This window comes from Oncorhynchus nerka, linkage group LG7 (genome assembly GCF_034236695.1).
Source record: "Oncorhynchus nerka isolate Pitt River linkage group LG7, Oner_Uvic_2.0, whole genome shotgun sequence".
Classification (NCBI taxonomy): domain Eukaryota; kingdom Metazoa; phylum Chordata; class Actinopteri; order Salmoniformes; family Salmonidae; genus Oncorhynchus; species Oncorhynchus nerka.
The window spans coordinates 97,252,194-97,277,811 of NC_088402.1; the positions used below are offsets into that span (position 1 = coordinate 97,252,194).

General features: G+C 53.5%; 1 protein-coding gene across 2 annotated transcripts in view; it reads right to left on the minus strand.

Annotated features, from left to right (window-relative positions):
- Positions 1-4,247: 4,247 nt before the first annotated feature.
- LOC115125347 (V-type proton ATPase subunit S1-like) overlaps positions 4,248-25,618 on the minus strand; it is a 36,632-nt gene continuing 15,261 nt past the window's right edge. The window contains exons 6-10 of one of the 2 annotated variants that reach the window (XM_065021023.1): positions 20,569-20,742; positions 6,077-6,234; positions 5,907-5,957; positions 5,571-5,808; positions 4,248-4,646 (exon numbers count right to left, since the gene is read on the minus strand). In XM_065021023.1, coding sequence (XP_064877095.1) covers positions 4,437-4,646; positions 5,571-5,808; positions 5,907-5,957; positions 6,077-6,234; positions 20,569-20,742 — 831 coding nt within the window. In that variant the 3' untranslated portion in view covers positions 4,248-4,436. Of the gene's footprint in view, positions 4,647-5,570; positions 5,809-5,906; positions 5,958-6,076; positions 6,235-20,568; positions 20,746-25,618 lie in introns of both variants that reach the window. The other variant, XM_065021022.1, reaches the window with a different exon arrangement.

The following is a 25,618-nucleotide window of genomic DNA, read 5'->3' on the forward strand; positions in this document are numbered from 1 at the left end:
TACAATCAGCCATTTCCCTTTATAGAATGAACAGATGAGGGTTCAGTCAGGAATAGCCATGGACCAATAGCCATGGACCAATAGCCATGGACCAAAAGAGAAAAGCTAACTTTGTGGAAGACGAGATCACAGCGATGGTAGAGGAGATTGAAGACTGGCAACATGCATTGTTTGGTGGACTAAATAGTGGGTTGACAAACAAAGCCAAACGGGTATCTTGGGAGTGTGTCACCGCTGCAGTGAACGAGGTGGGGCAGCAAGACAGAACTGGTGCTGACGTGAATAAGGAATGGTCTGACCTTAAACTGTAGGGGAAAGAAATGGTCTGACCTTAAACTGTAGGGGAAATAAATGGTCTGACCTTAAACTGTAGGGGAGATAAATGGTCTGACCTTAAACTGTAGGGGAGATAAATGGTCTGACCTTAAACTGTAGGGGAGATAAATGGTCTGACCTTAAACTGAAAGGGAAAGAAATGGTCTGACCTTAAACTGAAAGGGGAAAGAAATGGTCTGACCTTAAACTGAAAGGGAAAGAAATGGTCTGACCTTAAACTGAAAGGGGAAGAAATGGTCTGACCTTAAACTGAAAGGGGAAAGAAATGGTCTGACCTTAAACTGAAAGGGAAAGAAATGGTCTGACCTTAAACTGTAGGGGAGATAAATGGTCTGACCTTAAACTGTAGGGGAGATAAATGGTCTGACCTTAAACTGTAGGGGAGATAAATGGTCTGACCTTAAACTGTAGGGGAGATAAATGGTCTGACCGTAAACTGTAGGGGAGATAAATGGTCTGACCTTAAACTGTAGGGGAAAGAAATGGTCTGACCTTAAACTGAAAGGGAAAGAAATGGTCTGACCTGAAACTGAAAGAAATGGTCTGACCTTAAACTGAAAGGGAAAGAAATGGTCTGACCTTAAACTGAAAGGGAATGAAATGGTCTGACCTTAAACTGAAAGGGGAAAGAATAGCCATATATAACCTGCAGGAAAATCACATAAATAACTACTACTAGCCTAGACTGAGGAGAGATAAGATTATTTCCAAGTCAGAGTAAGGTTTTATAAATAACTACTTATGTGGTTTTCTGTGCAAGTCATACTGAAGAGCAGAATTGATCATAAGTCCGTTTTATAAATGAGGCCCCTGGTCTCACCTGAACACATATTGGTCCTGGTAGCCAGTGGTGGAAAAAGTACTCAATTGTAATACCTGAGTAAAAGTTAAGACACTGCAATTGAAAATGACTCAAGTAAAAGTGAGTCACCCAGTAAAATACTTATTGAGTAAAAGTCTAAAAGTATTTGGTTTTAATATATTAACGTATCAAAAGTAAATGTATAAAGTTTCAAATTCCTTATCTTAAGGAAACCAGATGGCACTATTTTAACTTAGAAACAAAGCATTTGTTTTTAGTGAGTGGATGGCATCCAGATCAGAGGCAGTAGGGAGGACCAGGGATGTTCTCTGTTTAGTGAGTCCTCCAGATCAGAGGCAGTAGGGAGGACCAGGGATGTTCTCTGTTTAGTGAGTCCTCCAGATCAGAGGCAGTAGGGATGACCAGGGATGTTCTCTGTTTAGTGAGTCCACCAGATCAGAGGCAGTAGGGATGACCAGGGATGTTCTCTGTTTAGTGAGTCCTCCAGATCAGAGGCAGTAGGGATGACCAGGGATGTTCTCTGTTTAGTGAGTCCTCCAGATCAGAGGCAGTAGGGATGACCAGGGATGTTCTCTGTTTAGTGAGTCCTCCAGATCAGAGGCAGTAGAGATGACCAGGGATGTTCTCTGTTTAGTGAGTCCTCCAGATCAGAGGCAGTAGGGATGACCAGGGATGTTCTCTGTTTAGTGAGTCCGCCAGATCAGAGGCAGTAGGGATGACCAGGGATGTTCTCTGTTTAGTGAGTCCTCCAGATCAGAGGCAGTAGGGATGACCAGGGATGTTCTCTGTTTAGTGAGTCCTCCAGATCAGAGGCAGTAGGGATGACCAGGGATGTTTAGTGAGTCCTCCAGATCAGAGGCAGTATGTTCTCTTGATAAGTGGGTGCATTTGACCAGTTCTGTCCTGCTAAGCATTCAAAATGTATTTTTGGATGTCAGGGATAATGTATGGAGTAAAAAGTACATCATTGTCTTTAGGAATGTAAGTGAAGTAAAAGTAAAAATGTAAATAGTAAAGTACAGATACACAAAAAACGTTAAAATTATTTAACTTAAGTGCTTTACACCAGTGCTGGTAGTGTGCAGGTTGAATAGAGCCCGAAGCAGCCTGGGATTCACCCTGAACCATGTTTAGCAGCGTCTTTATTTACAATATTCTGAAAAGTGAAAACATACGTGTGTGTGTGTGTGTGTGTGTGAGGGGGAAATCACAGAAGCACAACAGTAGCACAGGAGACCGGAGACATTGTTATAATAGATTAATCATCTACGAATGATAGAGGACCAGACAACAGCCTCTTCAGTTCAACAGAACAATCAATAAATAAATCAATAACAGAAAACGCCTCTCCTTGTTCACAGTAAACACAGAGGGTCATCTAACCCTCTGGTCATCACCCCCCTCCCTCCCTAACCTCTGACCCCTAATACCTGACTGTCTGGTCAAGAGGTGTGTCCAGAACATTCTGACCTGATCCATGGGGGTCTCAACCTTCCCTCGTAGCAACATTTAACTGTTAAGTCACATTGTAAACTTCATAGTAACATTTATGTATTGATGTAACTTCATGGTACCACTGTGTCCCTTCAGTTCCATTGAAGCATAGAATAACTCCCTGTTACACTGAACATCTAAAAACACACAAAACAACCCTAGTGAAACCCAGTCTGCTACTGAAATGTCACCCTACCAGGGTCCGTAGGGCCACACCCATAGGGCTCTGGTTAAAAGTAGTGCACTATATTTACATTTACATTTAAGTCATTTAGCAGACGCTCTATATAGGGAATAAGCCATTTCAGAAGCAGTCCTAGTTGACCTATACACTACTACACTAGGCTGCTATAGACACAATCGCAAGGTCAAACATGTTTTACTAATAAAATACACATCATATAGCTGCTATTCATGTAGAGTACAACATGGGCTGTATTGACTAAACATGATCATTTAGAATCTTTACAGTAAGTTAACAAAAACGATGGACAGACGCACTCTTCCCTTCAGTGACAGAAATATTCGGCCCCTACCCGCCCCCTCCTCCGGCCCCTATTCCCCCTCCTCCGGCCCCTACCCCCTCCTCCGGCCCCTATCCCCCTTCTCCAGCCCCTGCTATCCCCTCCTCCGGACCCTATCCCTCCCCTCCTCCCGGCCCCTACCCCCTCCTCCAGCCCCTACCCCCCTCTTCCGGCCCCTATCCCCCTCCTCCAGCCCCTGCTATCCCCTCCTCCGGCCCCTGCTATCCCCTCCCCCGGCCCCTACCCCCTCCCCCGGCCCCTACCCCCCTCTTCCGGCCCCTATCCCCCTCCTCCGGCCCCTGCTATCCCCTCCTCCGCCCCTAACCCCTCCTCCGGCCCCTGCTATCCCCTCCTCCGGCCCCTGCTATCCCCTCCTCCGGCCCCTATCCCCTCTTCCGGCCCCCTATCCCCCTCCTCCGGCCCCTATCCCCCTCCTCCGGCCCCTACCCCCTCCTCCGGCCCCTACCCCCCCTCCTCCGGCCCCTATCCTCCTCCGGCCCCTATCCTCCTCCTCCGCCCCTATCCCCTCCTCCCCCTACCCCTCCTCCGCCCCTAACCCCCTCCTCCGGCCCCTATCCCCCCTTCCGGCCCCTATCCCCCTCCTCCGGCCCCTATCCCTCCCCTCCTCCGGCCCCTATCCCTCCCTCCTCCGGCCCCTATCCCTCCCCTCCTCCGCCCCTATCCCCCTCCTCCGGCCCCTATCCCCCTCCTCCGGCCCCTATCCCTCCCCTCCTCCGGCCCCTATCCCTCCCCTCCTCCGCCCCTATCCCTCCCCTCCTCCGGCCCCTATCCCTCCCCTCCTCCGGCCCCCTATCCCCCTCCTCCGGCCCCTATCCCTCCCCTCCTCCGCCCCTATCCCTCCCCTCCTCCGGCCCCTATCCCTCCCTCTCCGGCCCCTAACCCCCTCCTCCGGCCCCTATCCCCCTCCTCCGGCCCCTACCACCCCCTCTTCCGGCCCCTACCCCCTCCTCCGGCCCCTACCCCCCTCCTCCGGCCCCTACCCCCTCCTCCGGCCCCCTACCCCCCTCCTCCAGCCCCTATCCCCCTCCTCCGGCCCCTATCCCCCTCTTCCGGCCCCTATCCTCCTTCCTCCGGCCCGTATCACCCTCCTCCTTCCCCTTCTTCATCCCATTAATTTTCATGCGCTGAGTGGTCTGGTTGCTATGGTGACTAAAGGAATGATCTCAACAAGTAGTGTAAGGTATGTGTGTGTGTGTGTGTGTGTGTGTTTGGGGCATTATTTGCTTGTGGTATGTGTGTTAGTCAGTCTGTGGTACGGAGATAGCAGGTCCCTTGGGGTCATCAAAACGGTCCATGGTGTGTAGCTGCATGATCATATGGAGGCCGTAGGTCAGGACCATGAGCATCAGTAGACTGGTGAGCAGTCCCATCCAGATACCAGGACTGAAGAACCCTGCACAGTCACTGGCATAGGAGAACTCTCCCCCTGCCACGTTGAAACCCTGGATCTAGAGGGGGGTGGGGAGACGGGAGAGAGTGAAGGGGGGGTGAGAGAGAGGACATGGGAGAGAGATGGGGGGTGGTGAGAGAAAGAGGGGAGATGGGAGAGAGTGATAGAGTGGGGTGGGGGAGAAGAGAGAGAGAGGACATGGGAGAGAGATGGGGGGTGGTGAGAGAAAGAGGGAGATGGGAGAGAGTGATAGAGGGGGTGGGGGGAGAGAGAGAGAGAGAGAGGGGAGAAAGAGCACGGAGGAGGGGAATAGGGTGAGAGAGACAGGGAGACAGGAGAGAGTGATAGAGGGGGTAGGGAGAGAGAGACAGGGAGACAGGAGAGAGTGATAGAGGGGGTAGGGAGAGAGAGACAGGGGAGACAGGAGAGAGTGATAGAGGGGGTAGGGAGAGAGAGACAGGGGAGACAGGAGAGAGTGATAGAGGGGGTAGGGAGAGAGAGACAGGGGAGACAGGAGAGAGTGACAGAGGGGGTAGGAAAAGAGACAGGGAGACAGGAGAGAGTGATAGAGGGGGGTAGGGAGAGAGAGACAGGGGAGACAGGAGAGAGTGATAGAGGGGGGGTAGGGAGAGAGAGACAGGGGACACAGGAGAGAGTGATAGAGGGGGTAGGGAGAGAGAGACAGGGGAGACAGGAGAGAGTGATAGAGGGGGTAGGGAGAGAGACAGGGGAGACAGGAGAGAGTGATAGAGGGGGGGTAGGGAGAGAGAGACAGGGGAGACAGGAGAGAGTGATAGAGGGGAGAAAGAGCAACAGTAGAAAGTGTGTCAACGGTCAGCTTGTATTGTACCGTCTGGTTTCAGACACACAGAAACACAGACACACAGACACACAGAAACACAGACACACAGAAACACAGAAACACAGACACACAGAAACACAGAAACACAGAAACACAGAAACACAGAAACAAACCCCCTACCTGGAAGTCCGTGAAGGAGACCCTCCACTGGTTAGCAGGGTCTTTGGAGGTGCGCGGAACCAGCAGGGGGTATCTGAAGTTAGTGACTGACTGACAGCGGTAGGAGTACTCAGCCGGTGCGTACACGTTACGGCTCCCGTTAAACGTTGCTTTCTGACCGTCGTATTCTATCTCCACGGCGTCTAGCGTGAACCAGCGGCGAGCTGACACCTTGTAGTGGCGCTGGGACATGGCAAACCTGGAGACACACACACAAAGAATGAGTTCAAATGTCTTGGTTTGTAACAGTGTGTGTGTGTGTGTGTGTGTGTGTGTGTGTGTATCCAGTCAACTCACACTAGTTTGAAGGAGCGATGTCCCAGGATATTCTCATAGTTTAGAACCAGACTGACAGACAGAGATGACAAAAAAAATGTTTTATTAAAAAGAAAAATGGACTACAACATAATTCATTCCCACGTTCAACAAGGCTGCTGTTCCCATGGTTCCAGCACTAAACCCCTGACCTGGAGTGTGATTGGTTGCAGAGGGAGCCCTGGAGCCTAGGGGTCACGCCCTCTCCAAAGGTCAGAGAGGTGAGGTCGTGTCGTTCCCAGCGACCACCACGGAGCACGCTCACGGTCAGGTTCTCCGCCCACAGCATGATACAGCCGGCTCCGCCCTCCTGGGGAGAGGAGATCAGAAATAAATCCTCATCTCCGTTACAGCAGCACCACCTACTGCTCTGTTACAGCAGCACCACCTACTGCTCCGTTACAGCAGCACCACCTACTGCTCCGTTACCCCGTTACAGCAGCACCACCTACTGCTCCGTTACCCCGTCACAGCAGCACCACCTACTGCTCCGTTACCCCGTCACAGCAGCACCACCTACTGCTCCGTTACAGCAGCACCACCTACTGCTCCGTTACAGCAGCACCACCTACTGCTCCGTTACCCCGTTACAGCAGCACCACCTACTGCTCCGTTACAGCAGCACCACCTACTGCTCCGTTACAGCAGCACCACCTACTGCTCCGTTACAGCAGCACCACCTACTGCTCTGTTACAGCAGCACCACCTACTGCTCTGTTACAGCAGCACCACCTACTGCTCTGTTACAGCAGCACCACCTACTGCTCTGTTACAGCAGCACCACCTACTGCTCTGTTACAGCAGCACCACCTACTGCTCTGTTACAGCAGTACCACCTACTGCTCTGTTACAGCAGTACCACCTACTGCTCCGTTACAGCAGCACCACCTACTGCTCCGTTACAGCAGCACCACCTACTGCTCCGTTACCCCGTTACAGCAGCACCACCTACTGCTCCGTTACAGCAGCACCACCTACTGCTCTGTTACAGCAGCACCACCTACTGCTCTGTTACAGCAGTACCACCTACTGCTCTGTTACAGCAGCACCACCTACTGCTCCGTTACAGCAGCACCACCTACTGCTCCGTTACCCCGTTACAGCAGCACCACCTACTGCTCCGTTACCCCGTCACAGCAGCACCACCTACTGCTCCGTTACCCCGTCACAGCAGCACCACCTACTGCTCCGTTACAGCAGCACCACCTACTGCTCCGTTACAGCAGCACCACCTACTGCTCCGTTACCCCGTTACAGCAGCACCACCTACTGCTCCGTTACAGCAGCACCACCTACTGCTCCGTTACAGCAGCACCACCTACTGCTCCGTTACAGCAGCACCACCTACTGCTCTGTTACAGCAGCACCACCTACTGCTCTGTTACAGCAGCACCACCTACTGCTCTGTTACAGCAGCACCACCTACTGCTCTGTTACAGCAGCACCACCTACTGCTCTGTTACAGCAGTACCACCTACTGCTCTGTTACAGCAGTACCACCTACTGCTCCGTTACAGCAGCACCACCTACTGCTCCGTTACAGCAGTACCACCTACTGCTCCGTTACAGCAGTACCACCTACTGCTCCGTTACAGCAGCACCACCTACTGCTCCGTTACAGCAGTACCACCTACTGCTCCGTTACAGCAGTACCACCTACTGCTCCGTTACAGCAGCACCACCTACTGCCCCGTCACAGCAGCACCACCTACTGCTCCGTTACCCCGTTACAGCAGCACCACCTACTGCTCCGTCACAGCAGCACAACCTACTGCTCCGTTACAGCAGCACCACCTACTGCTCTGTTACAGCAGCACCACCTACTGCTCTGTTACAGCAGTACCACCTACTGCTCTGTTACAGCAGTACCACCTACTGCTCTGTTACAGCAGCACCACCTACTGCTCCGTTACCCCATTACAGCAGTACCATCTACTGCTCCGTTACAGCAGCACCACCTACTGCTCTGTTACAGCAGCACCACCTACTGCTCTGTTACAGCAGCACCACCTACTGCTCTGTTACAGCAGCACCACCTACTGCTCTGTTACAGCAGCACCACCTACTGCTCTGTTACAGCAGCACCACCTACTGCTCTGTTACAGCAGCACCACCTACTGCTCTGTTACAGCAGCACCACCTACTGCTCTGTTACAGCAGCACCACCTACTGCTCTGTTACAGCAGCACCACCTACTGCTCTGTTACAGCAGCACCACCTACTGCTCTGTTACAGCAGCACCACCTACTGCTCTGTTACAGCAGCACCACCTACTGCTCTGTTACAGCAGCACCATCTACTGCTCCGTTACCCCGTTACAGCAGTACCACCTACTGCTCCGTTACCCCGTTACAGCAGTACCACCTACTGCTCCGTTACCCCGTTACAGCAGCACCACCTACTGCTCCGTTACCCCGTTACAGCAGCACCACCTACTGCTCCGTTACAGCAGCACCACCTACTGCTCCGTTACAGCAGCACCACCTACTGCTCCGTTACAGCAGCACCACCTACTGCTCCGTTACAGCAGCACCACCTACTGCTCTGTTACAGCAGCACCACCTACTGCTCTGTTACCCCGTCACAGCAGCACCACCTACTGCTCCGTTACCCCGTCACAGCAGCACCACCTACTGCTCCGTTACAGCAGTACCACCTACTGCTCTGTTACAGCAGCACCACCTACTGCTCTGTTACCCCGTCACAGCAGCACCACCTACTGCTCCGTTACCCCGTTACAGCAGCACCACCTACTGCTCTGTTACAGCAGCACCACCTACTGCTCCGTTTCAGCAGCACCACCTACTGCTCCGTTACAGCAGCACCACCTACTGCTCTGTTACAGCAGCACCACCTACTGCTCCGTTACAGCAGCACCACCTACTGCTCCGTTACAGCAGCACCACCTACTGCTCCGTTACAGCAGCACCACCTACTGCTCCGTTACAGCAGCACCACCTACTGCTCCGTTACAGCAGCACCACCTACTGCTCTGTTACAGCAGCACCACCTACTGCTCCGTTACAGCAGCACCACCTACTGCTCCGTTACAGCAGCACCACCTACTGCTCTGTTACAGCAGCACCACCTACTGCTCTGTTACAGCAGCACCACCTACTGCTCCGTTACCCCGTCACAGCAGCACCACCTACTGCTCTGTTACAGCAGCACCACCTACTGCTCTGTTACAGCAGCACCACCTACTGCTCTGTTACAGCAGCACCACCTACTGCTCTGTTACAGCAGCACCACCTACTGCTCCTTTACCCCGTCACAGCAGCACCACCTACTGCTCCGTCACAGCAGCACCACCCACTGCCCCGTTACAGCAGCACCACCTACTGCCCCGTTACAGCAGCACCACCTACTGCTCCGTTACAGCAGCACCACCTACTGCTCCGTTACAGCAGCACCACCTACTGCTCCGTCACAGCAGCACCACCTACTGCTCCGTTACAGCAGTACCACCTACTGCTCCGTTACAGCAGCACCACCTACTGCCCCGTTACAGCAGCGCCACCTACTGCCCCGTTACAGCAGCGCCACCTACTGCCCCGTTACAGCAGCACCACCTACTGCTCCGTTACAGCAGTACCATCTACTGCTCCGTTACCCCGTTACAGCAGCACCACCTACTGCTCCGTTACCCCGTTACAGCAGCACCACCTACTGCTCCGTTACCCCGTCACAGCAGCACCACCTACTGCTCCGTTACCCCGTCACAGCAGCACCACCTACTGCTCCGTTACCCCGTCACAGCAGCACCACCTACTGCTCCGTTACAGCAGCACCACCTACTGCTCCGTTACAGCAGTACCACCTACTGCTCCGTTACAGCAGCACCACCTACTGCTCCGTTACAGCAGCACCACCTACTGCTCTGTTACAGCAGCACCACCTACTGCTCCGTTACAGCAGCACCACCTACTGCTCTGTTACAGCAGCACCACCTACTGCTCTGTTACAGCAGTACCACCTACTGCTCTGTTACAGCAGCACCACCTACTGCTCCGTTACCCTGTTACAGCAGCACCACCTACTGCTCCGTTACCCCGTTACAGCAGCACCACCTACTGCTCCGTTACCCCGTTACAGCAGCACCACCTACTGCTCCGTTACCCCGTCACAGCAGCACCACCTACTGCTCCGTTACCCCGTCACAGCAGCACCACCTACTGCTCCGTTACAGCAGCACCACCTACTGCTCCGTTACAGCAGCACCACCTACTGCTCTGTTACAGCAGCACCACCTACTGCTCCGTTACAGCAGCACCACCTACTGCTCCGTCACAGCAGCACCACCTACTGCTCTGTTACAGCAGTACCACCTACTGCTCCGTTACAGCAGCACCACCTACTGCTCCGTCACAGCAGCACCACCTACTGCTCCGTCACAGCAGCACCACCTACTGCTCCGTTACAGCAGCACCACCTACTGCTCTGTTACAGCAGCACCACCTACTGCTCCGTTACAGCAGCACCACCTACTGCTCCGTTACAGCAGCACCACCTACTGCTCCGTTACAGCAGCACCACCTACTGCTCCGTTACAGCAGCACCACCTACTGCTCCGTCACAGCAGCACCACCTACTGCTCCGTTACAGCAGTACCACCTACTGCTCCGTTACAGCAGTACCACCTACTGCTCCGTTACAGCAGCACCACCTACTGCCCCGTTACAGCAGCACCACCTACTGCCCCGTTACAGCAGCACCACCTACTGCCCGTTACAGCAGCACCACCTACTGCTCCGTTACAGCAGTACCATCTACTGCCCGTTACCCCGTTACAGCAGCACCACCTACTGCTCCGTTACCCGTTACAGCAGCACCACCTACTGCTCCGTTACCCCGTCACAGCAGCACCACCTACTGCTCCGTTACCCCGTCACAGCAGCACCACCTACTGCTCCGTTACCCCGTCACAGCAGCACCACCTACTGCTCCGTTACAGCAGCACCACCTACTGCTCCGTTACAGCAGTACCACCTACTGCTCCGTTACAGCAGCACCACCTACTGCTCTGTTACAGCAGCACCACCTACTGCTCTGTTACAGCAGCACCACCTACTGCTCCGTTACAGCAGCACCACCTACTGCTCTGTTACAGCAGCACCACCTACTGCTCTGTTACAGCAGTACCACCTACTGCTCTGTTACAGCAGCACCACCTACTGCTCCGTTACCCTGTTACAGCAGCACCACCTACTGCTCCGTTACCCCGTTACAGCAGCACCACCTACTGCTCCGTTACCCCGTTACAGCAGCACCACCTACTGCTCCGTTACCCCGTCACAGCAGCACCACCTACTGCTCCGTTACCCCGTCACAGCAGCACCACCTACTGCTCCGTTACAGCAGCACCACCTACTGCTCCGTTACAGCAGCACCACCTACTGCTCTGTTACAGCAGCACCACCTACTGCTCCGTTACAGCAGCACCACCTACTGCTCCGTCACAGCAGCACCACCTACTGCTCTGTTACAGCAGTACCACCTACTGCTCTGTTACAGCAGTACCACCTACTGCTCCGTTACAGCAGCACCACCTACTGCTCCGTCACAGCAGCACCACCTACTGCTCCGTTACAGCAGCACCACCTACTGCTCCGTTACAGCAGCACCACCTACTGCTCTGTTACAGCAGCACCACCTACTGCTCCGTTACAGCAGCACCACCTACTGCTCCGTTACAGCAGCACCACCTACTGCTCCGTTACAGCAGCACCACCTACTGCTCCGTTACAGCAGCACCACCTACTGCTCCGTTACAGCAGCACCACCTACTGCTCCGTCACAGCAGCACCACCTACTGCTCCGTCACAGCAGCACCACCTACTGCTCCGTTACAGCAGCACCACCTACTGCTCTGTTACAGCAGCACCACCTACTGCTCTGTTACAGCAGCACCACCTACTGCTCTGTTACAGCAGCACCACCTACTGCTCCGTTACCCTGTTACAGCAGCACCACCTACTGCTCTGTTACAGCAGCACCACCTACTGCTCCGTCACAGCAGCACCACCTACTGCTCCGTTACAGCAGCACCACCTACTGCTCCGTTACAGCAGCACCACCTACTGCTCCGTTACAGCAGTACCACCTACTGCTCTGTTACAGCAGTACCACCTACTGCTCCGTTACAGCAGCACCACCTACTGCTCTGTTACAGCAGTACCACCTACTGCTCTGTCACAGCAGCACCACCTACTGCTCCGTTACAGCAGCACCACCTACTGCTCCGTTACAGCAGCACCACCTACTGCTCCGTTACAGCAGCACCACCTACTGCTCCGTTACAGCAGCACCACCTACTGCTCTGTTACAGCAGCACCACCTACTGCTCCGTTACAGCAGCACCACCTACTGCTCCGTTACAGCAGCACCACCTACTGCTCCGTTACAGCAGTACCACCTACTGCTCCGTTACAGCAGTACCACCTACTGCTCCGTTACAGCAGCACCACCTACTGCTCTGTTACAGCAGTACCACCTACTGCTCTGTTACAGCAGTACCACCTACTGCTCTGTTACAGCAGTACCACCTACTGCTCCGTTACAGCAGTACCACCTACTGCTCTGTTACAGCAGTACCACCTACTGCTCCGTTACCCTGTTACAGCAGTACCACCTACTGCTCCGTTACAGCAGCACCACCTACTGCTCCGTTACAGCAGTACCACCTACTGCTCCGTCACAGCAGCACCACCTACTGCTCCGTTACAGCAGCACCACCTACTGCTCCGTTACAGCAGCACCACCTACTGCTCCGTTACAGCAGTACCACCTACTGCTCTGTTACAGCAGTACCACCTACTGCTCCGTTACAGCAGTACCACCTACTGCTCTGTTACAGCAGTACCACCTACTGCTCCGTTACCCTGTTACAGCAGTACCATCTACTGCTCCGTTACCCTGTTACAGCAGTACCACCTACTGCTCCGTTACAGCAGCACCACCTACTGCTCCGTTACAGCAGCACCACCTACTGCTCTGTTACAGCAGTACCACCTACTGCTCTGTTACAGCAGTACCACCTACTGCTCTGTTACAGCAGTACCACCTACTGCTCTGTTACAGCAGTACCACCTACTGCTCTGTTACAGCAGTACCACCTACTGCTCTGTTACAGCAGTACCACCTACTGCTCCGTTACAGCAGTACCACCTACTGCTCCGTTACCCCGTTACAGCAGTACCATCTACTGCTCCGTTACCCCATTACAGCAGTACCACCTACTGCTCTGTTACCCCGTTACAGCAGTACCACCTACTGCTCCGTTACAGCAGTACCACCTACTGCTCTGTTACAGCAGTACCACCTACTGCTCTGTTACAGCAGTACCACCTACTGCTCTGTTACAGCAGTACCACCTACTGCTCTGTTACAGCAGTACCACCTACTGCTCCGTTACAGCAGTACCACCTACTGCTCCGTTACCCCGTCACAGCAGCACCACCTACTGCTCCGTTACAGCAGCACCACCTACTGCTCCGTTACAGCAGTACCACCTACTGCTCCGTTACAGCAGCACCACCTACTGCTCCGTTACAGCAGCACCACCTACTGCTCTGTTACAGCAGCACCACCTACTGCTCCGTTACAGCAGCACCACCTACTGCTCTGTTACAGCAGCACCACCTACTGCTCTGTTACAGCAGTACCACCTACTGCTCTGTTACAGCAGCACCACCTACTGCTCCGTTACCCTGTTACAGCAGCACCACCTACTGCTCCGTTACCCCGTTACAGCAGCACCACCTACTGCTCCGTTACCCCGTTACAGCAGCACCACCTACTGCTCCGTTACCCCGTCACAGCAGCACCACCTACTGCTCCGTTACCCCGTCACAGCAGCACCACCTACTGCTCCGTTACAGCAGCACCACCTACTGCTCCGTTACAGCAGCACCACCTACTGCTCTGTTACAGCAGCACCACCTACTGCTCCGTTACAGCAGCACCACCTACTGCTCCGTCACAGCAGCACCACCTACTGCTCTGTTACAGCAGTACCACCTACTGCTCTGTTACAGCAGTACCACCTACTGCTCCGTTACAGCAGCACCACCTACTGCTCCGTCACAGCAGCACCACCTACTGCTCCGTTACAGCAGCACCACCTACTGCTCTGTTACAGCAGCACCACCTACTGCTCTGTTACAGCAGCACCACCTACTGCTCCGTTACAGCAGCACCACCTACTGCTCCGTTACAGCAGCACCACCTACTGCTCCGTTACAGCAGCACCACCTACTGCTCCGTCACAGCAGCACCACCTACTGCTCCGTTACAGCAGTACCACCTACTGCTCCGTTACAGCAGTACCACCTACTGCTCCGTTACAGCAGCACCACCTACTGCCCCGTTACAGCAGCACCACCTACTGCCCCGTTACAGCAGCACCACCTACTGCCCCGTTACAGCAGCACCACCTACTGCTCCGTTACAGCAGTACCATCTACTGCTCCGTTACCCCGTTACAGCAGCACCACCTACTGCTCCGTTACCCCGTTACAGCAGCACCACCTACTGCTCCGTTACCCCGTCACAGCAGCACCACCTACTGCTCCGTTACCCCGTCACAGCAGCACCACCTACTGCTCCGTTACCCCGTCACAGCAGCACCACCTACTGCTCCGTTACAGCAGCACCACCTACTGCTCCGTTACAGCAGTACCACCTACTGCTCCGTTACAGCAGCACCACCTACTGCTCTGTTACAGCAGCACCACCTACTGCTCTGTTACAGCAGCACCACCTACTGCTCCGTTACAGCAGCACCACCTACTGCTCCGTTACAGCAGCACCACCTACTGCTCCGTTACAGCAGCACCACCTACTGCTCCGTCACAGCAGCACCACCTACTGCTCCGTTACAGCAGTACCACCTACTGCTCCGTTACAGCAGTACCACCTACTGCTCCGTTACAGCAGCACCACCTACTGCCCCGTTACAGCAGCACCACCTACTGCCCCGTTACAGCAGCACCACCTACTGCCCCGTTACAGCAGCACCACCTACTGCTCCGTTACAGCAGTACCATCTACTGCTCCGTTACCCCGTTACAGCAGCACCACCTACTGCTCCGTTACCCCGTTACAGCAGCACCACCTACTGCTCCGTTACCCCGTCACAGCAGCACCACCTACTGCTCCGTTACCCCACAGCAGCACCACCTACTGCTCCGTTACCCCGTCACAGCAGCACCACCTACTGCTCCGTTACAGCAGCACCACCTACTGCTCCGTTACAGCAGTACCACCTACTGCTCCGTTACAGCAGCACCACCTACTGCTCTGTTACAGCAGCACCACCTACTGCTCTGTTACAGCAGCACCACCTACTGCTCCGTTACAGCAGCACCACCTACTGCTCTGTTACAGCAGCACCACCTACTGCTCTGTTACAGCAGTACCACCTACTGCTCTGTTACAGCAGCACCACCTACTGCTCCGTTACCCTGTTACAGCAGCACCACCTACTGCTCCGTTACCCCGTTACAGCAGCACCACCTACTGCTCCGTTACCCCGTTACAGCAGCACCACCTACTGCTCCGTTACCCCGTCACAGCAGCACCACCTACTGCTCCGTTACCCCGTCACAGCAGCACCACCTACTGCTCCGTTACAGCAGCACCACCTACTGCTCCGTTACAGCAGCACCACCTACTGCTCTGTTACAGCAGCACCACCTACTGCTCGTTACAGCAGCACCACCTACTGCTCCGTCACAGCAGCACCACCTACTGCTCTGTTACAGCAGTACCACCTACTGCTCTGTTACAGCAGTACCACCTACTGCTCCGTTACAGCAGCACCACCTACTGCCCGTCACAGCAGCACCACCTACTGCTCCGTTACAGCAGCACCACCTACTGCTCTGTTACAGCAGCACCACCTACTGCTCTGTTACAGCAGCACCACCTACTGCTCCGTTACAGCAGCACCACCTACTGCTCCGTTACAGCAGCACCACCTACTGCTCCGTTACAGCAGCACCACCTACTGCTCTGTTACAGCAGCACCACCTACTGCTCCGTTACAGCAGCACCACCTACTGCTCCGTCACAGCAGCACCACCTACTGCTCCGTTACAGCAGCACCACCTACTGCTCTGTTACAGCAGCACCACCTACTGCTCTGTTACAGCAGCACCACCTACTGCTCTGTTACAGCAGCACCACCTACTGCTCCGTTACCCTGTTACAGCAGCACCACCTACTGCTCTGTTACAGCAGCACCACCTACTGCTCCGTCACAGCAGCACCACCTACTGCTCCGTTACAGCAGCACCACCTACTGCTCCGTTACAGCAGCACCACCTACTGCTCCGTTACAGCAGTACCACCTACTGCTCTGTTACAGCAGTACCACCTACTGCTCCGTTACAGCAGCACCACCTACTGCTCTGTTACAGCAGTACCACCTACTGCTCTGTCACAGCAGCACCACCTACTGCTCCGTTACAGCAGCACCACCTACTGCTCCGTTACAGCAGCACCACCTACTGCTCCGTTACAGCAGCACCACCTACTGCTCCGTTACAGCAGCACCACCTACTGCTCTGTTACAGCAGCACCACCTACTGCTCCGTTACAGCAGCACCACCTACTGCTCCGTTACAGCAGCACCACCTACTGCTCCGTTACAGCAGTACCACCTACTGCTCCGTTACAGCAGTACCACCTACTGCTCCGTTACAGCAGCACCACCTACTGCTCTGTTACAGCAGTACCACCTACTGCTCTGTTACAGCAGTACCACCTACTGCTCTGTTACAGCAGTACCACCTACTGCTCCGTTACAGCAGTACCACCTACTGCTCTGTTACAGCAGTACCACCTACTGCTCCGTTACCCTGTTACAGCAGTACCACCTACTGCTCCGTTACAGCAGCACCACCTACTGCTCCGTTACAGCAGTACCACCTACTGCTCCGTCACAGCAGCACCACCTACTGCTCCGTTACAGCAGCACCACCTACTGCTCCGTTACAGCAGTACCACCTACTGCTCCGTTACCCCGTTACAGCAGTACCATCTACTGCTCCGTTACCCCATTACAGCAGTACCACCTACTGCTCTGTTACCCCGTTACAGCAGTACCACCTACTGCTCCGTTACAGCAGCACCACCTACTGCTCTGTTACAGCAGTACCACCTACTGCTCCGTTACCCCGTTACAGCAGCACCACCTACTGCTCTGTTACAGCAGCACCACCTACTGCTCTGTTACAGCAGTACCACCTACTGCTCTGTTACAGCAGTACCACCTACTGCTCTGTTACAGCAGTACCACCTACTGCTCTGTTACAGCAGTACCACCTACTGCTCCGTTACCCTGTTACAGCAGTACCACCTACTGCTCTGTTACCCCGTTACAGCAGTACCACCTACTGCTCCGTTACCCCATTACAGCAGTACCACCTACTGCTCCGTTACAGCAGCACCACCTACTGCTCCGTTACAGCAGCACCACCTACTGCTCTGTTACAGCAGCACCACCTACTGCTCCGTTACAGCAGCACCACCTACTGCTCCGTCACAGCAGCACCACCTACTGCTCTGTTACAGCAGTACCACCTACTGCTCTGTTACAGCAGTACCACCTACTGCTCCGTTACAGCAGCACCACCTACTGCTCTGTTACAGCAGCACCACCTACTGCTCCGTCACAGCAGCACCACCTACTGCTCCGTTACAGCAGCACCACCTACTGCTCCGTTACAGCAGCACCACCTACTGCTCCGTTACAGCAGCACCACCTACTGCTCCGTTACAGCAGCACCACCTACTGCTCCGTTACAGCAGCACCACCTACTGCTCCGTTACAGCAGTACCACCTACTGCTCCGTTACAGCAGTACCACCTACTGCTCCGTTACAGCAGCACCACCTACTGCTCCGTTACAGCAGCACCACCTACTGCTCCGTTACAGCAGCACCACCTACTGCTCCGTTACAGCAGCACCACCTACTGCTCCGTTACAGCAGCACCACCTACTGCTCTGTTACAGCAGTACCACCTACTGCTCTGTTACAGCAGTACCACCTACTGCTCTGTTACAGCAGTACCACCTACTGCTCCGTTACAGCAGCACCACCTACTGCTCCGTTACAGCAGCACCACCTACTGCTCCGTTACAGCAGTACCACCTACTGCTCCGTTACAGCAGTACCACCTACTGCTCCGTTACAGCAGCACCACCTACTGCTCTGTTACAGCAGCACCACCTACTGCTCCGTCACAGCAGCACCACCTACTGCTCCTTTACAGCAGCACCACCTACTGCTCCGTTACAGCAGTACCACCTACTGCTCTGTTACAGCAGTACCACCTACTGCTCTGTTACAGCAGTACCACCTACTGCTCCGTTACAGCAGTACCACCTACTGCTCCGTTACAGCAGTACCACCTACTGCTCCGTTACAGCAGCACCACCTACTGCTCTGTTACAGCAGTACCACCTACTGCTCTGTTACAGCAGTACCACCTACTGCTCTGTTACAGCAGTACCACCTACTGCTCTGTTACAGCAGTACCACCTACTGCTCCGTTACAGCAGTACCACCTACTGCTCTGTTACAGCAGTACCACCTACTGCTCAGTTACCCTGTTACAGCAGTACCATCTACTGCTCCGTTACCCTGTTACAGCAGTACCACCTACTGCTCCGTTACAGCAGCACCACCTACTGCCACCTACTGCTCTGTTACAGCAGCCACCACCTCTGTTACTGCTCTGTTACAGCAGTACCACCTACTGCTCTGTTACAGCAGTACCACCTACTGCTCTGTTACAGCAGTACCACCTACTGCTCTGTTACAGCAGTACCACCTACTGCTCTGTTACAGCAGTACCACCTACTGCTCTGTTACAGCAGTACCACCTACTGCTTTGTTACAGCAGTACCACCTACTGCTCCGTTACAGCAGTACCACCTACTGCTCCGTTACCCCGTTACAGCAGTACCATCTACTGCTCCGTTACCCCATTACAGCAGTACCACCTACTGCTCTGTTACCCCGTTACAGCAGTACCACCTACTGCTCCGTTACAGCAGCACCACCTACTGCTCTGTTACAGCAGTACCACCTACTGCTCCGTTACCCCGTTACAGCAGCACCACCTACTGCTCTGTTACAGCAGCACCACCTACTGCTCTGTTACAGCAGCACCACCACCTACTGCTCTGTTACAGCAGTACCACCTACTGCTCTGTTACAGCAGTACCACCTACTGCTCTGTTACAGCAGTACCACCTACTGCTCCGTTACCCTGTTACAGCAGTACCACCTACTGCTCCGTTACCCCATTACAGCAGTACCACCTACTGCTCCGTTACCCCATTACAGCAGTACCACCTACTGCTCCGTTACCCCATTACAGCAGTACCACCTACTGCTCCGTTACCCCGTTACAGCAGTACCACCTACTGCTCCGTTACCCCGTTACAGCAGTACCACCTACTGCTCCATTACAGCAGTACCACCTACTGCTCCGTTACCCCGTTACAGCAGTACCACCTACTGCTCTGTTACCCCATTACAGCAGTACCACCTACTGCTCCGTTACCCCATTACAGCAGTACCACCTACTGCTCCGTTACCCCATTACAGCAGTACCACCTACTGCTCCGTTACCCCATTACAGCAGTACCACCTACTGCTCCGTTACCCCATTACAGCAGTACCACCTACTGCTCTGTTACAGCAGTACCACCTACTGCTCTGTTACAGCAGTACCACCTACTGCTCTGTTACCCCATTACAGCAGTACCACCTACTGCTCTGTTACCCCATTACAGCAGTACCACCTACTGCTCCGTTACCCCATTACAGCAGTACCACCTACTGCTCCGTTACCCCATTACAGCAGTACCACCTACTGCTCCGTTACCCCATTACAGCAGTACCACCTACTGCTCCGTTACAGCAGCACCACCTACTGCTCCGTTACCCCATTACAGCAGTACCACCTACTGCTCCGTTACAGCAGCACCACCTACTGCTCCGTTACCCCATTACAGCAGTACACCTACTGCTCCGTTACCCCATTACAGCAGTACCACCTACTGCTCCGTTACCCCATTACAGCAGTACCACCTACTGCTCCGTTACAGCAGCACCACCTACTGCTCCGTTACCCCGTTACAGCAGTACCACCTACTGCTCCGTTACCCCGTTACAGCAGTACCACCTACTGCTCCGTTACCCCGTTACAGCAGTACCACCTACTGCTCCGTTACCCCATTACAGCAGTACCACCTACTGCTCCGTTACCCCATTACAGCAGTACCACCTACTGCTCCGTTACCCCATTACAGCAGTACCACCTACTGCTCCGTTACCCCATTACAGCAGTACCACCTACTGCTCCGTTACCCCATTACAGCAGTACCACCTACTGCTCCGTTACCCCATTACAGCAGTACCACCTACTGCTCCGTTACAGCAGTACCACCTACTGCTCCGTTACAGCAGTACCACCTACTGCTCCATTACATTGCTCTTGTTTACAAGACTTGTTTACAATATCCTGGTGAGTCTCAGTTGATTATTTCATAGTGTATTTATTATCCAACTAAATAGGCTCTTTACCTGCAGTGTGTGTGTGTGAGAGAGTGAGTGAGTGAGAGAACCTTATACTCCACTGGTGGGTAGACTCCTGTCCTGTCTGATGTCCTGTCGTTGACCTTCTTCTCTGCCCTTTCCTTCTCCCTCTGTCTCTCTCTCTCCCTCTTTCTGTCTCCGTACTGCAATAGAGAGCGCCCTCCTCTTACACCAGCCTCCATATCCATTGAAATAGATGGCACCTGCTAGAGAGAAGGAAAGAGAGATGGTTAACGGGATACGTCAAATGGTGACTATCCAGGAAAACAATACAAGCAGGTGTGTGTTTGTGCATGAATCTGGTTCACTGACAATACAAGCAGGTGTGTGTTTGTGCATGAATCTGGTTCACTGACAATACAAGCAGGTGTGTGTTTGTGCATGAATCTGGTTCACTGACAATACAAACAGGTGTGTGTTTGTGCATGAATCTGGTTCACTGACAATACAAGCAGGTGTGTGTTTGTGCATGAATCTGGTTCACTGACAATACAAACAGGTGTGTGTTTGTGCATGAATCTGGTTCACTGACAATACAAGCAGGTGTGTGTTTGTGCATGAATCTGGTTCACTGACAATACAAGCAGGTGTGTGTTTGTGCGTGAATCTGGTTCACTGACAATACAAGCAGGTGTGTGTTTGTGCATGAATCTGGTTCACTGACAATACAAGCAGGTGTGTGTTTGTGCATGAATCTGGTTCACTGACAATACAAGCAGGTGTGTGTTTGTGCATGAATCTGGTTCACTGACAATACAAGCAGGTGTGTGTTTGTGCATGAATCTGGTTCACTGACAATACAAACAGGTGTGTGTTTGTGCCTGGTCTGCCTTCATCAGAGTCGTCTGAAAAGGAACACAGTGCCATCAGTAAGTCTGCAGACTTTTCCACTTTGTTACGTCACAAAGGGCTGCAATGTAACACAATGGGGTCTGAATACTGACCGAATGCACTTGTACATACTTGTGAACACCCCCTTCAACTTAGTGGATTCAGCTATTTCAGCCACACCCATTGCTGATAGGTGTATAAAATCGAACACACAGCCATGCAATCTCCATAGACAAACATTGACAGTAGAATGGCCCTTACTGAAGAGCTCAGGGACTTTCAACGTGGCACCGTCATTGGATGCCACCTTTCCAACAAGTCCATAAGTCAAATCAACTAGAAGTGCTGTTATTGTAATGTCGCTCCTAAAAGTTTCCACAACAAAGCCGCGAAGCCACATTAGCTCACAGAACGAGACCACCGTGTTCCAAACTTCCTCTGGAAGCAACAGCAGCAAAATAACTTAGTCGGGAGCTTCATGAAATGGGTTTCTATGGCCGAGCAGCTGCACACAAGCCTAAGATCACCATGCGCACTAAAAGGCCTCGGCTGGAGTGGTGTAAAGCTCGCCGCCATTGGACTCTGGAGCAGTTGAAACATGTTCTCTGGAGTGATGAATCACGCTTCACAATCTGGCAGTACGACGGACGAATCTGGGTTTTGACGGATGCAAGGAGAACGCTACCTGCCCCAATAATGCATAGTGCCAACTGTAAAGTTTGGTGGAGGAGGAATAATGGACTGGGGCTGTTTTGATTCGGGATAGGTCCCCTTAGTTCCAGTGAAATGACATCTTAACACTACAGCATACAATGACATTCTAGATGATTCAATGCTTCCAACTTTGTGGCAACAGATTGGGGAAGGACCTTTCCTGTTTCAACATGACAATGGCCCCCTGTGCGCAAAGCGAGGTCCATACAGAAATGGTTTGTTGAGATGGATGTGGAAGAACTTGACTGGCCTGCACAGAGTCCTGACCTCAACCCCATCGAACACTTTGGGATGAATTGGAACACCAACTGCGAGTCAGGCCTAATCGCTCGGGGCGGCAGCGTAGCCTAGTGGTTAGAGCGTTGGACTAGGTTGCAAGTTCAACCCCCCGAGCTGACAAGGTACAAATCTATCGTTCTGCCCCTGAACAGGCAGTTAATCCACTGTTCCCCTGAACAGGCAGTTAACCCACTGTTCCTAGGCCGTCATTGAAAATAAGAATTTGTTCTTAACTGACTTGCCTAGTAAAATAAAGGAAAAATAAAAAAATACAAATAAAACATCAGTGCCCGACCTCACTCGCTCGTGGCTGAATGGAAGCAAGTCCCCGCAACAATGTTCCTACATCTAGTGGAAAACCTTCCCAGAAGAGTGGAGGCTGTTATAGCAGTAATGTTCCAATATCTAGTGGAAAACCTTCCCAGAAGAGTGGAGGTTGTTATAGCAGCAAAGGGGGGACCAACTCCATATTAAAACCTTCCCAGAAGAGTGGAGGCTGTTATAGCAGCAATGTTCCAACATCTACTGGAAAGCCTTCCCAGAAGAGTGGAGGCTGTTATAGCAGCAATGTTCCAACATCTAGTAGAAAGCCTTCCCAGAAGAGTGGAGGCTGTTATAGCAACAATGTTCCAACATCTAGTGGAAAGCCTTCCCAGAAGAGTGGAGGCTGTTATAGCAGCAAAGGGGGGGGGCAACTCCATATTAAAGTCTTCCCAGAAGAGTGGAGGCTGTTATAGCAGCAAAGGGGGGGACCAACTCTATATTAATGCCTTCCCAGAAGAGTGGAGGCTGTTATAGCAGCAAAGGGGGGACCAACTCCATATTAATGCCTTCCCAGAAGAGTGGAGGCTGTTATAGCAGCAAAGGGGGGGACCAACTCTATATTAATGCCTTCCCAGAAGAGTGGAGGCTGTTATAGCAGCAAAGCGGGGACCAACTCCATATTAATGCCTTCCCAGAAGAGTGGAGGCTGTTATAGCAGCAGAGGGGGGGCCAACTCCATATTAATGCCTTCCCAGAAGAGTGGAGGCTGTTATAGTCCCGGCCCAAACACGTAACTGGTATAGTCCCACAGTCCCGGCCCCAACACGTCACTGGTATAGTCCCGGCCCCAACACGTAACTGGTATAGTCTCGGCCCCAACACGTAACTGGTATAGTCCCATAGTCCCGGCCCCAACACGTAACTGGTATAGTCCCATAGTCCCGGCCCCAACACGTAACTGGTATAGTCTCGGCCCCAACACGTAACTGGTATAGTCCCATAGTCCCGGCCCCAACACATAACTGGTATAGTCCCATAGTCCCGGCCCCAACACGTAACTGGTATAGTCCCGGCCCTACCCTAACACGTAACTGGTATAGTCCTGGCCCCAACACGTAACTGGTATAGTCCCGGCCCCAACACGTAACTGGTATAGTCCCGGCCCTACCCTAACACGTAACTGGTATAGTGCCGGCCCCAACACGTAACTGGTATAGTCTCGGCCCCAACACGTAACTGGTATAGTCTCGGCCCCAACACGTAACTGGTATAGTCCCGGCCCCAACACGTAACTGGTATAGTCCCGGCCCTACCCTAACACGTAACTGGTATAGTCCTGGCCCCAACACGTAACTGGTATAGTCCCGGCCCCAACACGTAACTGGTATAGTCCCGGCCCCAACACGTAACTGGTATAGCCCTGGCCCCAACACGTAACTGGTATAGTCCCGGCCCCAACACGTAACTGGTATAGTCCCGGCCCCAACACGTAACTGGTATAGTCCCGGCCCTACCCTAACACGTAACTGGTATAGTCCCGGCCCCAACACGTAACTGGTATAGTCCCGGCCCTACCCTAACACGTAACTGGTATAGTGCCGGCCCCAACACGTAACTGGTATAGTCTCGGCCCCAACACGTAACTGGTATAGTCCCGGCCCCAACACGTAACTGGTATAGTCCCGGCCCTACCCTAACACGTAACTGGTATAGTCCTGGCCCCAACACGTAACTGGTATAGTCCCGGCCCCAACACGTAACTGGTATAGTCCCGGCCCCAACACGTAACTGGTATAGCCCTGGCCCCAACACGTAACTGGTATAGTCCCGGCCCCAACACGTAACTGGTATAGTCCCGGCCCCAACACGTAACTGGTATAGTGCCGGCCCCAACACGTAACTGGTATAGTGCCGGCCCCAACACGTAACTGGTATAGTCCCGGCCCCAACACGTAACTGGTATAGTCCCGGCCCCAACACGTAACTGGTATAGTCCCGGCCCCAACACGTAACTGGTATAGTCCCGGCCCCAACACGTAACTGGTATAGTCCCGGCCCCAACACGTAACTGGTATAGTGCCGGCCCCAACACGTAACTGGTATAGTGCCGGCCCCAACACGTAACTGGTATAGTGCCGGCCCCAACACGTAACTGGTATAGTGCCGGCCCCAACACGTAATTGGTATAGTCTCGGCCCCAACACGTAACTGGTATAGTGCCGGCCCTACCCTAACACGTAACTGGTATAGTCTCGGCCCCAACACGTAACTGGTATAGTCCTGGCCCCAACACGTAACTGGTATAGTCCCGGCCCCAACACGTAACTGGTATAGTCCCGGCCCTACCCTAACACGTAACTGGTATAGTGCCGGCCCCAACACGTAACTGGTATAGTCTCGGCCCCAACACGTAACTGGTATAGTCTCGGCCCCAACACGTAACTGGTATAGTCCCGGCCCCAACACGTAACTGGTATAGTCCCGGCCCTACCCTAACACGTAACTGGTATAGTCCTGGCCCCAACACGTAACTGGTATAGTCCCGGCCCCAACACGTAACTGGTATAGTCCCGGCCCCAACACGTAACTGGTATAGCCCTGGCCCCAACACGTAACTGGTATAGTCCCGGCCCCAACACGTAACTGGTATAGTCCCGGCCCCAACACGTAACTGGTATAGTCCCGGCCCTACCCTAACACGTAACTGGTATAGTCCCGGCCCCAACACGTAACTGGTATAGTCCCGGCCCTACCCTAACACGTAACTGGTATAGTGCCGGCCCCAACACGTAACTGGTATAGTCTCGGCCCCAACACGTAACTGGTATAGTCCCGGCCCCAACACGTAACTGGTATAGTCCCGGCCCTACCCTAACACGTAACTGGTATAGTCCTGGCCCCAACACGTAACTGGTATAGTCCCGGCCCCAACACGTAACTGGTATAGTCCCGGCCCCAACACGTAACTGGTATAGCCCTGGCCCCAACACG